This window comes from Sminthopsis crassicaudata, chromosome 4 (assembly GCF_048593235.1).
Source record: "Sminthopsis crassicaudata isolate SCR6 chromosome 4, ASM4859323v1, whole genome shotgun sequence".
In the NCBI taxonomy this organism is placed as follows: Eukaryota; Metazoa; Chordata; class Mammalia; order Dasyuromorphia; family Dasyuridae; genus Sminthopsis; species Sminthopsis crassicaudata.
The window spans coordinates 409,586,051-409,603,090 of NC_133620.1; the positions used below are offsets into that span (position 1 = coordinate 409,586,051).

General features: G+C 35.2%; 1 protein-coding gene across 3 annotated transcripts in view; it reads left to right on the top strand.

The window, feature by feature from the left end:
• Positions 1 to 15,923, top strand: part of SLC44A3 (solute carrier family 44 member 3) — a 100,544-nt gene extending 84,621 nt beyond the window's left edge. For 2 of the 3 annotated variants that reach the window (XM_074262745.1, XM_074262746.1), the window contains 3 exons: positions 11,268 to 11,405; positions 13,960 to 14,196; positions 15,719 to 15,923. In XM_074262745.1, coding sequence (XP_074118846.1) covers positions 11,268 to 11,405; positions 13,960 to 14,196; positions 15,719 to 15,823 — 480 coding nt within the window. In that variant the 3' untranslated portion in view covers positions 15,824 to 15,923. The remainder of the gene's footprint in view (positions 1 to 11,267; positions 11,406 to 13,959; positions 14,197 to 15,718) is intronic. The other variant, XM_074262747.1, reaches the window with a different exon arrangement.
• The last annotated feature ends 1,117 nt before the right edge of the window (positions 15,924 to 17,040 follow it).

Genomic DNA, 17,040 nt, shown 5'->3' on the forward strand with positions numbered 1-17,040 from the left:
TATACCTGTTATATACCCAGGAGCACTTAAAGATTTCTTGGGCAAAAAGAGATTGTGAGAGGAGAAAGTTTAAGAAGCCTTGGTCTAAAGTATTAAAAGGTTAAGTGACTTGGCTAGGATCACACATTCCTATTAAAGGCAGGACTTGAATCCTGGGAGTTTTCTTGACTCTCTAGGCTATTTCACTGTGTTCTCCTCTTTGCTGCCTCTCATCCCTCACACAGCATGAAAGAAAAGTAGTTATTGCTTTAAGCCAGTGAGTTCCATTCCAAAATGAAAGCTGATGTTTTTTTCCTGCCAGTCTCCTAAATATCTTTACCCCTTTGCAGAGAGATTAATTCTGCTTACTTGAATGAAAAGAGGAGCTATGTGAGTTATGAGCAATGTAGGAAGGCAGCTAAGTGGCACAGTGACCGAAGTGCTGGTCCTGAAATCAGAAGCTCAAATCTGGCCTCAGATACTGTCTGATCCTGAAACTGTTTACCTCAGTTTCCTCATCTGTAAAATGGGCTGGAAAAGGAAATGGCAATCCTATTTCTGTATCTCTGCAAGAATACCCCAAATGTGGTTTCAAAGAGTGAGAACAACTGCATAACAATACCAGGAATTTCAGGAAATTCCTGAAATGGCAACTGTTTTATTCAATGCTGATACACAGTTCATCAGCAACTTATGTATTAGTCTTTGAGAAGTTCCCCAGAGCTCTGAAAAGTTAATTAATTTAACCATGATCACACAACAATCAAATAAGTGCTTTATGAAGGATTGGAACAGATGCCCTTCTGGTTCCACGGCTATCCTCATTCTCTACATCAGGGAAAGCCCTCCATTTCTTTTTTAAATGCATTTTCTGTAGAGTATTTACAAAAAAACAGTGACAAGAATGCAAATATACCATGTCAACAAGCATTTATTAAATGCCAATTATGTGCCAAGCATTGTGCTAGGTGTTGGTGGTGGCTACAAAGAAAAGCAAAAATGGTTCCCCTTTAATGAGGAAGACAACACACAAATAACAGTGTGCATTAAGATGGATACATGCAATTTCCATCTCAGAAATGAAGGTAATTTCAGAAGGAGGCACTGGTATTACAGGGGAAGAGGAAAGACTTCATGTGTAAGGTGGGGTTTGAACTAAATCCTGAAGGAAGCCAGGAGATGAGAAGGAAGAGGATTTCAGCCATAAGGAAAAGCTAGTGAAAATTCATGGAGTGCTTAACAGAATTTGGATGAGTCTCAAACTCCTTGACCTAACACAGTTAGAAGGCGTCTCCACAATGATGAGTTTCTAGAACCATTTGAATTATTGAATTATAACAATTGTAGGTTTATAGTTTCTCTTTCCAAGAAGAAATTGTTTCAGTTTCCTGGAAGAGAAAATTTTGGCTCCCTTTAAAATGAGATGAATGATAGGACAATGTTGGTTTCAGTTTGAATTTAAGATGAAGAAGCATTTTTTCTATATCAAATCTACATAGTGCTTTTCTCTAATTGGTGCAATGGATAGAGCACCAGCCCTGAAGCAGAGGACTTGAGTTCAAATTTGACCTCACTCAACACTTTCTAGGCAAGTCACTTAACCCCAATTGCCTCAGCAAAACAAAACAAACAAACAAATACTTTGCTCTCCCTCCCTCCATTTCTGTCTGTCTATCTATCCTTCTCCCTCTCTCCCCATCCCTCCCTTTGTCTCGATCTCTCTGTGTCTCTGTCTCTGTGTCTCTCTCTCTCCTCCCTCCTCCCTTTGTCTCTCTCTTCCCTCTTCTTTTTCTATCAACTTTCATCCTCTACCTCCCCTCTTCTTTCTCTCTGACTCTTTGTCTTTATCTATCTCACTCCCTTCCCCCTCTTGTCCTCCCCTTTTTTCCCTTTTACCTTCTCTTTTTCTCTCCATTCCTCCTTCTTAAGGAGTGAATTGTATCCTTTCCATTTTCATTCTTTGATGCTTCAATGCAAAAGATTGTAAATCGGGAGGGGGATGGATTGCAGTATACACCCACTTACCCTTGAAGGACTGAACTAACTTGAATCACTTCTGGGGAAACAGTTCAGTGCCCTGTGGAGTGTACTCCATGCCAAGGATTCACTATAACTTAATTAAAAGACTGCAAGTATTACAAGAGATCTGATTTTAAATAATTTAATTATAATACTTTTTTAAAAATTTGGTCACTATGAGAGCCAGAGAGTTTCTGATTCCTTGAATCAGGAATCTTAATTAAAGCAATAAATACTCTTCCTTGCTTATGTCAGCATGGGGAGACTTCCACCATTTCTCCCTACAACTTTTGTAAACTGTCTTTTATATTGCCCTGAGTCTTTCTGGAAGAGATCAGAGTAAATCTAATGAGCAAAATATTTTTGTTGAGATTGGCCCCGACTAATTCAGGAATATGCTTCCTTTGAGTCTGTATCAGCATCAAATAGGCCATATATCCTCATTTATAGTGAGACAGCATGAAACATTGTAGATAAAGAACAGACTGCAACAGTTGGGTAGACTCAGTTCAAATCTCATGCCTAACCCTGATGTGTGATCTTAGACAAATTACTTAACTTCTTGGTGTCTTAGGTTGCTTTCTAAGTCTATAACTTGCAAAAGTGGTTATTAATCTGCACTGATAAAGAGGGTATTCATACCAGAAGTTACCTACAACAATGAAATCACAAATGTAGACCAAAAAACTTCAACAAAATCAAAAGAAAACATTTTTTAGATACACAAAAATAACTTCACCATCTGAGGACCATCTTGAGGGATCGGCTTCCTGACAATTTTGTTGTCATTTTTCAACCATGTCTAACTGTTCATTGCCCCATTTGGGGTTTTCTTGGCAAAGATATTGGAATGCTTTGCCATCTCCTTCTCTAGTTCATTTTACACATAAGGAAATTGAGGCAAACAGAATTAAGGGACTTGCCTAGGGTCACATAGCTAGTAATTCTCTGAAGCCAAATTTGGACTCAGAAAATGACTCTGACTCCAGCTCCAATGTTCTTTCTACTCCCTAATGTTTAGAACTATCCAAACTGAAAATGGTTTGCCTAAGGATGTAGAAGATCTCCCTTCATGGGAAGTCTTTAATCAAAAGTTAGATGATCAAAAGAAAAAGAGACCCACATGTGCAAAAAAATGTTTGTAGCAGCCCTTTTTGTAGTGGCAAGGAAATTGATGGATGCCCATCAGTTGGGAAATGGCTGAATCAGTTGTGGTATATGAAAATAATATTATTGTTCTGTAAGAAATGATGAGCAGGCTCATTTCTGAAAGGCTTGGAAAGATTTATATGAATTAATGTTGAGTAAAGCACAACCAAGAGAACATTGTACACAGTAACAAGATTATGTGGTGATCAATTGTGATAGACTTGGTTCTTTTCAACCATGAAGTGATTCAAAGCAATTCCAATGGACTTGGGACAGAAAGAATCATCTGCATCCAGAGAGAAATATAGAGACTGAATGTGGATGAAAGCATAGTATATTCATCTTTTTTTGGTTGTTGGTTGCTTGTTTGCTTTTTTTTTTCTTTCTCATGTTTTTTGATCATTTTGATCAGATTTTTCTTATGCAGCATGATGAATATGGAAGTAAGTTTAGAAGAATTGTTCATGTTGAACCTATATTGGATTGCTTGTTGTCTAGGGAGAAAAATTTGGAACATAAGGTTTTGCAAAAGTGAATGTTGAAAACTATCTTTCTATATTTGAAAAATAAAATATTATTAATTAACCAAAAAGAGGTTAGATGATAACTAGGAGAGTATTTTGTGGAGAGGATATTTTTATCAATGACAGGTGAAACTATATGAGCATTGAGATCTGAATCAGAAAACTATTAGTTAAAGCATTGTTCCTCTTTGCTTAAGTCAGGATGGGAATACTTCCATTGTATCTCCCTAAGAATTTTATAGACAATCTTTCTTTCTTTCTTTTTTTTTTGTTTAAGTTTAAAATTGCATTAAAATTTTCTCCATCAATTTCTTTTTTTAAAATTAATTTTATAATTATAACATTTTTTTGACAGTACATATGCATAGGTAATTTTTTTTTACAACATTATCCCTTGTACTCCCTTCTGTTCCGAATTTTTCCCCTCCTTCCCTCCACCCCCTCCCCTAGATGGAAGGCATTCCCATACATATTAAATATCTTATAGTATATCCTAGGTACAATATATATGTGCAGAACAGAATTTTGTTGTTGTTGTTGCAAAGGAAGAATTGTATTCGGAAGGTAAAAATAATCTGGGAAGAAAAACAAAAACAAAAAAATGCTCAGTTTACACTCATTTCCCAGTGTTCCTTTTCTGGGTGTAGCTGATTCTGTCCATCATTGATCAATTGGAATTGGATTAGCTCTTCTCTATGTTGAAGATATCCACTTCCATCAGAATACATCCTCATACAGTATCATTGTTGAAGTGTATAATGATCTCCTAGTTCTGCTCGTTTCACTCAGCATCAGTTCATGTAAGTCTCTCCAAACTTCTATATTCATCCTGCTGGTCATTTCTTACAGAGCAATAATATTCCATAACCTTCATGTACCATAATTTACCCAACCATTCTCCATTTGATGGACATCCATTCATCTTCCAGCTTCTAGCCACTATGAAAAGGGCTGCCACAAACATTTTGGCACATACAGGTCCCTTTCCCTTCTTTAGTATTTCCTTGGGATATAAGCCCAGTAGTAGCACTGGCTGGGTCAAAGGGTATGCACATTTTGATAACTTTTTGGGCATAATTCCAGATTGCTCTCCAGAATGGTTGGATTCTTTCACAACTCCACCAACAATGCATCAGTGTCCCAGTTTTCCCACAGTCCCTCCAACATTCATCATTATTTGTTCCTGTCATCTTAGCCAATCTGACAGATTTGTAGTGGTATCTCAGAGTTGTCTTAATTTGCATTTTTCTGATCAATAGTGATTTGGAACACTCTTTCATATGAGTGGAAATAGTTTTAATTTCATCATCTTAAAATTGTCTGTTCATATCCTTTGACCATTTATCAATTGGAGAATGGCTTGATTTCTTATAAATTAAAGCCAATTCTCTGTATATTTTGGAGATGAGGCCTTTATCAGAACCTTTAACTGTAAAAATGTTTTCCCAATTTGTTACTTCCCTTCTAATCTTGTTTGCATTACTTTTGTTTGTGTAAAAACTTTTTAATTTGATGTAATCAAAATTTTCTATTTTGTGATCAATAATGATCTCTAGTCCTCCTTTGGTCACAAATTCCTTCCTCCTCCACAAGTTTGAGAAGTAAACTATCCTATATTCCTCTAATTTATTTATGATCTCGTTTTTTTTATGCCTAAATCTTGGACCCATTTTGATCTAATCTTAGTATGTGGTGTTAAATGTGGGTCCATGCCTAGTTTCTGCCATACTAATTTCCAGTTTTCCCAGCAGTTTTTGTCAAATAATGAATTCTTATCCCAAAAGTTGGGATCTTTGGGTTTGTCAAACACTAGATTGCTATTTTTATTCACTATCTTACCCTGTGAACCTAACTTATTCCACTGATCAACTAGTCTATTTCTTAGCCAATACCAAATGGTTTTGGTGACTGTTGCTTTATAATATAGTTCTAGATCAGGCACAGCTAGACCACCTTCATTTAATTTTTTTTTCATTACTTCTCTTGAAATTCTCGACCTTTTGTGGTTCCATATGAATTCTGTTGTTATTTTTCTAGGTCATTAAAATAGTTTCTTGGGAGTCTGATTGGTATAGCACTAAATAAATAGGTTAGTTTAGGGAGTATTGTCATCTTAATTATATTCGCTCGGCCTATCCAAAAGCACTCAATGTCTTTCCAATTATTTAAATCTGACTTTATTTTTGTGGCAAGTGTTTCATAATTTTGCTCATATAATTCCTGACTTTCCTTTGGTTGATATATTCCCAAATATTTTATACTATCAACTGTTATTTTGAATGGAATTTCTCTTTGTATCTCTTGCTCTTGAATTGTGTTGATAATGTATAAAAATGCTGAGGATTTATGTGGATTTATTTTGTATCCTGCAACTTTACTAAAGTTCTGAATTATTTCTAATAACTTTTTAGCAGAGTCTTTGGGGTTGTCTAAGTATACCATCATGTCATCTGCAAAGAGTGATAGTTTGATTTCCTCATTTCCTACTCTAGTTCCTTGAATCTCTTTCTTGGCTCTTATTGCCGAGGCTAGAGTTTCTAGTACTATATTGAATAGTAATGGTGATAGTGGGCAACCTTGTTTCACTCCTGATCTTACAGGGAAAGGTTCCAGTTTATCGCCATTACATGTGATGTTTACTGACAGTTTTAAATATATGCTCCTGATTATTTTAAGGAATAGTCCATTTATTCCTATGTAGACAATCTTTCAAGAGTGTAGTGGTGCATGCCTATAATTACAACTACCAGAAAGGGAAAGGCTGGGAGATTTCTTGGGCAGAGATAAGCTAGACTGGGCAAAAGCTGAATGAGGGTCTATATGGAGAGACCCCTCATCAACTCTGTATTAGGAGGGAGGAGCCAGGTTACCGAAGGAAAATGGAGCAAGTCAAATCTTGTATGCTGATCAGAATGACCCTAAATGAATGGAAGAATGCTTGTACACATTCTGCCTGGATGAGCTAGAGTCCCAGTTTTAAAAAGTGAGAGATGGGTTAGGTAGGTTGGCACAGTGGATAGAGTACCAGTCCTGAAGTCAGGAGGACCTGAGTCTCAGGAAGGAAGGAAAGGAAAGGAAGGAAGGAAGAAAGAAAGAAAGAAAGAAAGAAAGAAAGAAAGAAAGAAAGAAAGAAAGAAAGAAAGAAAGAAAGGAAGGAAGGAAGGAAGGAAGGAAGGAAGGAAGGAAGGAAGGAAGGAAGGAAGGAAGGAAGGAAGGAAGGAAGGAAGGAAGGAAGGAAGGAAGGAAGGAGAAAGAAAGAAGAGAGAGAGAGAAAGAAAGAAAGAAAAGAGAGACAGAAAGAAGAGAGAGAGAGAGAGAGAGAGAGAGAGAGAGAGAGAGAGAGAGAGAGAGAGAGAGAGAGAGAGAGAGAGGAAAGGGCCAGTGGATTGGGGGTTCCAAAAATTCTGAGTTAAAAATACCCCATCTCTGCCATTTATTACTCACATGACCTGAGACAAGTCATTTATAATCCCCCAAAATTTTAGTTCTTTGACCTGTAAAATGAGAAGGTTAGAACATAGATTTCTTTTTAAATTGGGACAATTAAAAAAAAAATCCCTAACTGTGTTCCCCTGAGCCTCTCCTATAAAACCTGAATAATGAGAAGGTTTGCCTGGTAATACTAGCTATCTTGGGCCCTTTTTCCATTGTGCTAAAAAGATTAGCCTACAGGATCTCTTGAGAAACTTTCCCAACCACACCAGCAAATTCCCTAATCCTTAGATAAACATCAGAGTTTACAGATTCCTTTAACACAACCATCCCTGAAATTCACTGGTCCAACCCAACATACCAGTGCTTAGAGCAGTTTTAAATATATTACAAATGCACTATAATCCATCTTCCAGCTGTCTCTGACAAAGAAGCAATTTCTCTTTCTAAGTGGCCAATTAGCTAATGTTATAACTATAGAAAGCTTCGTTTCATTTCCTGTGCCTTGAATGTTTCTGCCTACCTCCCACCCCATCTCAGCCCCCACTTACATACTCCGACATTAATTCTAGGTCTCCCTGTTGGACTCTGGGAATGGAATCTTTTGAACCAAAATGCTATGTAGCAGTAACTTCAAGCAAATATATATAATTTCCCTGTCAGGAACTTTAATACTGTCTTTCTGTGGGTATGGTTCATCCTTTAGTTTAAAAAAAAAAAGGTACAAAGAAATTTGAAAGATTGTGAGAGTTTGATAAAGGACCATGTTAACAATTAACATTTTGGCCAAGGACTAAATTTATTTTTATTTCTTTTGGCAAGGAGGTGGAAAATTGTCAATAAGGTAACAATATTTCAGGGGAGAAAAAGACATCTCAGCAAAAATATTATTTAGTAGCAACAATTTGGCACTATGGAGAAAGTTAGTACTTAGGAAACAAATAAAGAGCTCTGAATCTAATAGCAGTGCCTTGCCCCTCTGAAAAGGAATGGTTGAGCCACAAATGGAATGTAATTTGAACATCGAGGCCCACCCACCTTAATCATGTTACACACTCCAAAGAGACAGGTGGCAAATTCTCTCCATTCTAGTAAACTAAGTACTTCTTAATTTCCAAATGGCAAATGTGTTCTGTTTCATGAAGAACAAATGGCTATATCATCTTGAGTGTGGAAAGCAAGCCATCTTGTCCATCCAAGCCATCTCCCTCAGGGTGACAGTGATGGTCTGCTAGTGGGTAGCTTCCTACAGTCATTGGACTTCTGCTGTGTTCAAATTGCATTGAGTGTGGAGTGCTTGACCAATTCATCCTCTGTATCACACAGAGTAAATAAGTAATCCTTAGCTTCTCATTTAAAACCCTCACCAGCTAGCTCCCGTGTATATTACTTCACTTTTGTTTCCTATTACTCCTATTCTCCATTCCAATTATTATTTATTATTATAATATTATTATAAATTATTATTTATTAATTATTATTTCCTATTCTCCATTCCAATCAAACTGGTTTGTTAGCTATTCCCCATTTAGAGGATATCTCCTAAAATAAGCCTTTTCTGCTTCTCCTGGTTATTAGGGCTTTTTCGCTCTTAAAAATTACTTTGTAAGGCTATGAACAGACAATTTTCAGATGAAGAAATTAAAGCCATTTCTGGTCATATGAAAAAATGTTCTCAATCACTATTGATTAGAGAAATACAAAATAAGACAACTCTAAGGTAGCATTTCACACCTGACAGGTTGATTAAGATGACAGGAAAAGCTAATGAATGTTGGAGGGGACATTGTTTGTGGAGTTGTGAACTGATACAAACATTCTAGAGAGCAATTTGAAACTGTGCCCAAAAGGCTATCAACTGTGTATACCCTTTGATCCATCAGTGTCTCTACTGAGTCTGTATCCCAAAGAGATCCTAAAAGAAGGGAAAAGGGCTCACATGTGCAAAAATGTTTGTAGCAGCTCTTTTCGTAGGAGCAAGAAACTGAAAATTGAGTGGATATCCTGGGGAATGGCTGAGTAAATTATGGTATATGAATGTAATACAGTATTATTGTTCTGTAAGAAGTGATAAGCAGGCTGATTTCAGAAAGGCCTGGAAAGACTTAGATAAACTATCACTGTGTGAAGTAAGAAGAATCAAGGGAATATTGTACACAGTAACAAGAAGATTATGTGGTGATGGATTTGACTTTTTTTTTTCAACAATTAGATGACTCAAAGGCAATTCCAATAGATTTGTAATGGAAAGAACTGTCCACATCCAGAGAGAGAATTATGGAGGTTGAATGTGAATCAAAGCATAGTATTTTCACCTTTTTTGTTGTTGGTTGGCTTGGTAATTTTTTTCTTTTCTCATATTTTTTCCTTTTTGATCTTATTTTTTATTTTTGCTCAGCATGACAAATATGGAAATATGTTTAGAAAGAATTGCACATGTTTAACCTCCCAAAATGACTTTATAGTAATTTTATATACTATCTGTTTACTTATAGATACACTATATTACCCTTTTCTCAGTTGTAGAAAAAGTTCTTGAAAGCAGGTATCTCATTTTTTGTCTTCATTCCCAGTGCCCAGGACTGTGTCAGGCATGTAGTAGGTGATTAATAAATGTTTACTGAATTGAAATGAATCTAATATATCTTTCTCTACCTGATAACAGAAACATCCAATTTTAGAGCTGAAAAGACCAGGCGTTGATATGTGCAATTACTGATCCACCCATTCAAAACACATCTTCTATCTCAGCAGCATACTCTTGACAATTCAGATAAGCCCACTGCAGATTCAGGGTGTGTCATTGCTAAGAAAGTCTATCACTCAATCCACCAACATTCACCTTTGCCAACTTTTTTACCCCAATTATTTTTTTTTCTGATTAACAAGTTTTTCTCTATCTCATACTTTCCCCTTCAATTTCACAATAAAAAAAGAAAATAAAGACCCTTTTGTCAAGTACAGTCAAACAAAACAAATCCACCATGTCTCATTCTTCATTTTGAGTTTATCATCTCTCTGGCAGAAGGTGTGGGGCATCTTTCAAAGTTATTTTTTTCCTTTGGAATATCATTATATGAATTTTTTTCTACTTCTTTGCTTATTTCCCTGAGTATTAGTTTATACAAGTCTTCCCAATTTCCTCTGAAGTAGTCCATTTTCATATGTTCTTATATCATAATAATATTTCATTATTTTCATATACTATAATTTGCTTAATCATTCCCCAATAGATCGTCACCTTTTAAAATTTCCAGTTCTTTGCTGCTACAAAAATGAGTACTTGTGGGTCATTTTTCTCTTTAAAAAAAAATCTTTTGGGGATATATATATTTTTAACAGTATCACTGAGCCAAAAGGTAGACAACAGTTTTGTGACTTTGGGACTCTGGTTCCAAATTGCTCTCCAGAATGGCCAGACAGTTCATAGCTCTATCAACAGGTTACATAGCATTTCTCTTTCCTATATGTAACATTTTTCAAAGAAATGCTAGAAGCAGGTGGCCTGGAAACATTTCTGTTTCATACAAGAAAAGGGATTTGTCAACTAGATCAGAACCAGTCTCTAACCTTTGGGTGGCCAGAGCCAAACAGAGCAGGCTAGAGACAGGAGAGTCAGGAATTGAACAGAAGTTTAATTTCAAAGTGAGGAAAGCCCTTGCAAGTGGAAGCCCTCCTGAGGGGGAGAGCTTAACATGTTGGGGCAAAGCCAGTACTTTATATACATGAAAAACCACAAGCAATCTGGATTATGATATAATCATTCTTAAGTGTTGAGTAATCAATTCCCTGGCAGACTCATGCATAGACAATGCTTGCTTTCTTGGAATGGAGAGAGACAGGGAGAAAAATTTGGAATTCAAAATTCCTATTTTAAAAAAGAATGGTTGTGACTTTTATGGAAATGTTGGATAACTTCATATATGCCTTCTCTTTGGGGAGGTTGAAAGGGAGAGAATCTGGAACTCAAAGTTTTAAAAACAAATTTTAAAAATTGTTTACATGTAACTGGGAAAAATAAAATATCAAATATATTTTTTCAAAAATGAAGCAGTAAAAAATAAATGTTGAAAACTATCTTTACATGTAATTGAAAATATAAAATACTATTTACATTTTAAAAAATAATTACATTCTAACTTTTCTAATCATTCCTTCTTTTAGAATGCCTATATTGCCACATCAATCAACGGGACAGATTTTTGCACCTCTGGAAAGGATTCACTCAGTATTTTATCCAAGAATCCAAGGCATATTACCTCTATTAACTGCTTTGGAGACTTCATGATTTTTCTAGGAAAGGTGAGATACCTTCATTAAATTACTAAATAAGGTACCTGTAATCATAAATTAACCATGTTGTGGTAGGCTTGGACAAGTGATTTTTTTTCTTTTTTCATATGCAAAATGGAAGGGAAGCAATTTTAATCTAAAAGTTTTGATTCAAGTTTTAAAGCTTGACAGATGTAGCTTATGTCAGTTATGCTATAAATGTGGGCCATTTATGGACATTTGCGTCCTTAAACTATTGACAACTATTAAATGTATTTATTAGGATACAGTTCACCTGTATATTATTGGACAAAGTTTTATAGAAACTTTCACCTACTAACAGGTAACAGTTGTTACCTCTGGGCAAGTCACATAACTTTGCCTCAGTTTCCTCACCTGTAAAAAATAAGGATGTTGGACTCAGTGGCTTCTGAGGTTACTTCTGGTTCTAAATCTGTGGGATCCTATTATTCTATGAATATCTTTGACAAATAAAACCCACATTTGAACTCCTCTAGTGACAGGGAGCGCTCTGTGTTTAGAGAAGGCAATCTATTACATTTTGGAGCAATTCTGATTGTTAGCAAGTTTTATCTAAATGACGCTGTGCTTCAGTGGATGGAGTGCAAGCTAGACTTTTTAGTCCAGAAGGATTCAGTTCAGATCCCATTTGTGGTACTAAATAGCTGTGTAACATGGGACAAAATCTCCGAATCTCAATCTTTTCTTCTGCTCAGTATGGATAATAATATCTGTAGCAATTAACCTATCAAATGACACATCTTATAGCACTTTGCAAATCTTAAAATACTATAGAAATACTATTACCTCATTGCAAAGCTATTTTTAAAGTTTTTTTAAAAACATATAGAAAGTTTTTAAAGTTTTTTAAAAAGCATATAGACAAGAAAATTTTAAGGCTAAAATAAAATTATGTGTATAAAGCACTTTATAACTTTTAAGTGCTATATCAAACTATTATTATTCTGCTCATCTGCCTCCATTTGATTTCCACCCACTGGATTTATCTCTGCCCTACAAAACCAGACAGAATATATCTCTTGGTAAGAACTTGTCACCACTACCATTCCCCAAGCTTTCTCTTTTCCAGGTTGACTTTTTTTTTTTTTTTTTTTTTGGGTGATTCCAAACTTAGCTCTGTGTCCTGTAGACCAGGTTGTCTTTCCATAGACCATCAGGGTCGTTCACTCTCTGAATACTCTCCACCTTGTTGCTGTATCTCAAAACGTGTTTCCTGATCACAACTCCAGATCTCATTTTCAGAAGATACAGACAGTGGGACTTTTATCTCCTTTCTTCTAACCATGATATTTCTGCAGGGCTTGCCACAGGGTCTCTACATGATGGCCATTGTTCCATAGTGCAAAGAGCTGTGCTGTACATTACTCACTTTTCACAAATTCAGGTGAAGTTGACATATCTTCCCTTTTTTCTCTGGGCTTCACTCAGTATACAATAGCAACAATTAGTTGACACCCATCTTTCTTAAGCTAACAAATAATTATGCTTAATAAAAGAGTTTAAAGACTGCATTTACTAAATTTTCTGTCTGTGGACATTGTGGCTATAAACAGCTTTTGCTTATATGGCACTTTGAGGTTTATAAAATATTTTCATTTCCTAATAACCTCATTTGGTGGGCAGTAGAAATACTAGCCTCCTTTTTACAAATGAGGAAACTGAGGTTGGAAGAGATTCAGTGACTTGCTTAGGATCCAACAGCTCATTTCAGAGGTAAGATTTAAGTCTTAACTCAGGAGATTAGATCCAAGCTTCCCTAGAGAGAATAGAGGGGTCCCCTGTACCCTCACCTTGTGTGTTAATAGTTTTAGGTTTAATCTTATCCCTGGGAACAATTATAGAGAATAAAGGTTTACAGCAACACTTTTTTCATGACCAAGTGAAATAAATTCTCTTTATTGACAATATCCAAAAGTTGATGTGTCATATTTTTCATTCTGAGTTTCTTACTTCTTCAAGAGTAGATGAGGATCTTTCATCGTCTAGAATAATGATTGTTATTTCATTGATCACAGCTCTAAAATGTTTCAAAATTGCTTTTACTTTTAGTGCTATTGTCATTTCATAAATTATTCTGACTTTGCTTCCTTTGCAAAATTTCATAGAGTTCTTCCTAGTTTCTCCTGAAATTGTCTATTTTATAATTTCTTATGATGCCATGCTATTCCATTTTATTAAAATACCATAATTTTTTTAGCCATTCCCTAATAATGAGGCATCTCCAGTTTCCAGGTTTTTTGTTTTTTTTAAAGTGAAAATAACATAATGTGATCCACACTCAGCCCCCATAGATCTCTCTCTAGGTGCAGATGACTGTCCATTAAAAGACCATTGGAACTGCTGAAAAGAGCCACAGCCACCAGAATTGATTGTTATATAATATTGTTGTTACAGCAACACTTTTTAATTAGATGCTAATCTAAGAAAGGATAAAATGTTTAAAGGGTAAAATTCCTACTTAAATTGAAAAGTATTAGTAAAACCTCTCCCTATACATTACTAAAGATGAATTTTATTAATTTCCATTTTATTTTTTGAATAGGTATTTGTAGTATACTTCACTGTTTTTGGAGGGCTAATGGCCTTTAACTATCATCGTGAGCTGCAAGTATGGACAATTCCTTTGTTATTGGTAGCTTTTTTTGCCTATTTAGTAGCCCATAATTTCCTCTCCGTGTTTGAAACTGTGCTGAACACTTTACTTCTGTGTTTTGTCATTGACATGGAAACAAATGATGGATCACCAGAGAAACCCTACTTTATGGATCAAGAATTGATGGTAAGTAGTTTGATTTACACATGGATTTATAGATAGGTACACCACATAAAAAGACTGGCTTACTGAGTTTGATAGACAGCATGGGATAACAGTACTGGATTTGAGTTAAAGAATAAAATTTCAAATCTTAGCTTGGACACTTGCTCCCTATGTGACCTTGGGTAAATCACAGATGAATCATGAAAAATCAAGGCATACCTTTCCCCTGAAAAGCTTCTCTTAGAAAATAGGCTCGGCTATCCCCAATTCTAAAGAAGTATTACTTGAATTGCCATGAAAGATTTAGCTGAGATATGAAAGGTGCATTTGATTGTGGGATCAGTAATCTTATTTGTGGACACAACATATTCTGGACTTCTATTTCTTCATCTGTAAAATGAGAAAATTAAAATAGACATTTAAGTTCTAAATCTCAAATTTAGTATCGTATTTTATGATACTAAAATTCATTTATGAGACATCATAAGAAAATCTAGAGAAAATGACACTTTTATGAGGATGCAGCACTTTTATTTCAGATTATCATTTCCTTTTCCTCCCTTTCTAAGGAAAAAAAGTGTGGTTTCATTTTAAACTGCAAAATGATTATATAATAGATAAACAAATTATGTGTATATATATGTCCACATTGCCTATTTCTTTTCAGTTTCATATCAAAATATCATTGCAAGTAATATAAGTGTTGTGAAGATGATTATATCGGGAGAAAATATTTTTAAACTCTTTGTTTTAAGTAAGTATGTAAGGCATTTTTATAATCTGTTAGGTCCAGAATAGAATTATGCTTTTACAATTACTTCTGTTATTGTGTACTAACCTTTACCAAAGGCCCATTCTAGTACTTCATTATGGCATGGAGGAAAACTCTGGATAGCAATACTATAGAATCCTTTAAATTCAAAGTCACTATACCAGAGAGTTAAAACTGGAAAGGCTTCAAGAATAAGCCCAGAGGTGGTCTATCATCTGAGGACCAGCCTAGCTTGGTTCAGGGAGGTATATTATTACCAGGTTGGCCCTTGGGGTTGAATTTTTAGAGTGTAAGTCCCAAAGCTGTCCTGTCTCTTGTAAGGAAAGAATTAGAGGGCTGGAATCTGTGTTAGAATGTAAGCATTTTGAAGGCAGAGGGGGTTGTTTTTTGCCTTTTTGTATCTTTAGCCCTGTGTCTGGTATATAATAGGTTTTTATACATGTTGATAAATGGATGGATGGAGAAAGGAAATACTCAGAGACATTTCTGTCTGAATAAGTTTTTTAATACTTTGTATTGGTATGCACATAAAGGACATTGTTTCTAATGGGTTTAAAAACCTAACTAGATATTTTCATGCTCTTAGCCACATGCTTTCATCATGTTTTGAGCTATTTTTCTTTCATTCATATCTGAATTAAATAAACTTTTTTGAAAATTAATTTCTCACATGACATATAGCAAAATACTAGGTATATTATCTGTGTATTAGCACTGCAGGAATACAGCCATGGAAACTACTTCCTGTCTTTTTATAATTTTTTTTAATAGAGCTTTGTGAACAGAAGCAACAAATTAATTGATTCAAGGATAAGAAGGAACAGAAAGTCATTAAAGAATGAAGATGGAACAGAACTCCAGCCCATTGTGAGATAGGAGACATTTCCTTACAGTCCAGTGTTTATACTTCTTTTGGAAGAACATTATTGCTTTCAGCTCTCATTATGTCTTTTGCAAAATAAATTTTTAGATATGACTGATTCTTGGTTTTCTCATTTTTAAAAATAAATTCTCTTGCTAGAATGTTGATTAAAGTAAATATTTTTTCATACTCTACAAATGGGTTAACAACAAAACCTTTTAAATCCCCAAGTGACTGTAGCTAATCTTTTAAGACAAATATTTAAAACACGGGGTTCTTAGTTTTGGATTCAGCTCTGTGGAGATTTCGGGGAGTGCAGAAGCTTGGATAGGGAAAAATATTCATCTTCATTTTCATTAAACTGTAAGTGAAATTTAGCATTTCCTTCCCTTATGATTGTGAATGATAAACATTATTGTGAAAAGGATTCTGTAGGCTTTGGCAAAGAGACATATTTCACACACACAGACTCCTAATTTAAAAGGATATAGTGCTACATATAGGATCCGAGACTTAGAGCTGGAAAGGACATTGGACATTAGAGGTCACTTAGTCCAACTTACCCCTATCATTTTACAGTTTAATAAACTGAGGACCGAAAGTTTAAAAGATTTGCCAAAAATCACACAAACAAGTATTAGAGCTTGAATTTTAATCCAAAGCCTCTAATTCAAAATCCAGTGTTCTCTCCATGGCACAACAGTGTGTCAAGGAAGATAATAAATGCAAAAGCCTGCTAACAATTAAATTATAAAACATTACAAATTAAATTATAAAGCACTACAAAATTCAGGGTGTTACTTATCATTCAGTAGAATTTACATTACTAAATTTAGTTTGCACAGAACGTTCAGTCATGTCTAATTTTCTTTCCAACTGGGATTTTCTTGACAAACATGCTAGAGGAGTTTGCCATTTTCTTCGCTGACTAGCTTTACAGATGAGGAAACTGAGACAAACAGGGTGAACTCAGCTAGTTTATGTCTGAGGCCAGATTTGAACTCGGGAAGATCAGACTTCCTGATTCTAGGCCTGGTGCTCTGTCTGATGTACTGCCCAGTTTCCCACAGACAAATGAAAAGATCATTAAGTATCTTTTAAACTGAAAAAGGATATCAGTTTACAGTTTTGAGAGACAGCTAAAATATTTACTGTGTGCTGAGATCATTGCTAGAGAGGAAACATAAATACAACTAAGACAAATCACTGTCTTCAAAGAACTGATATATAA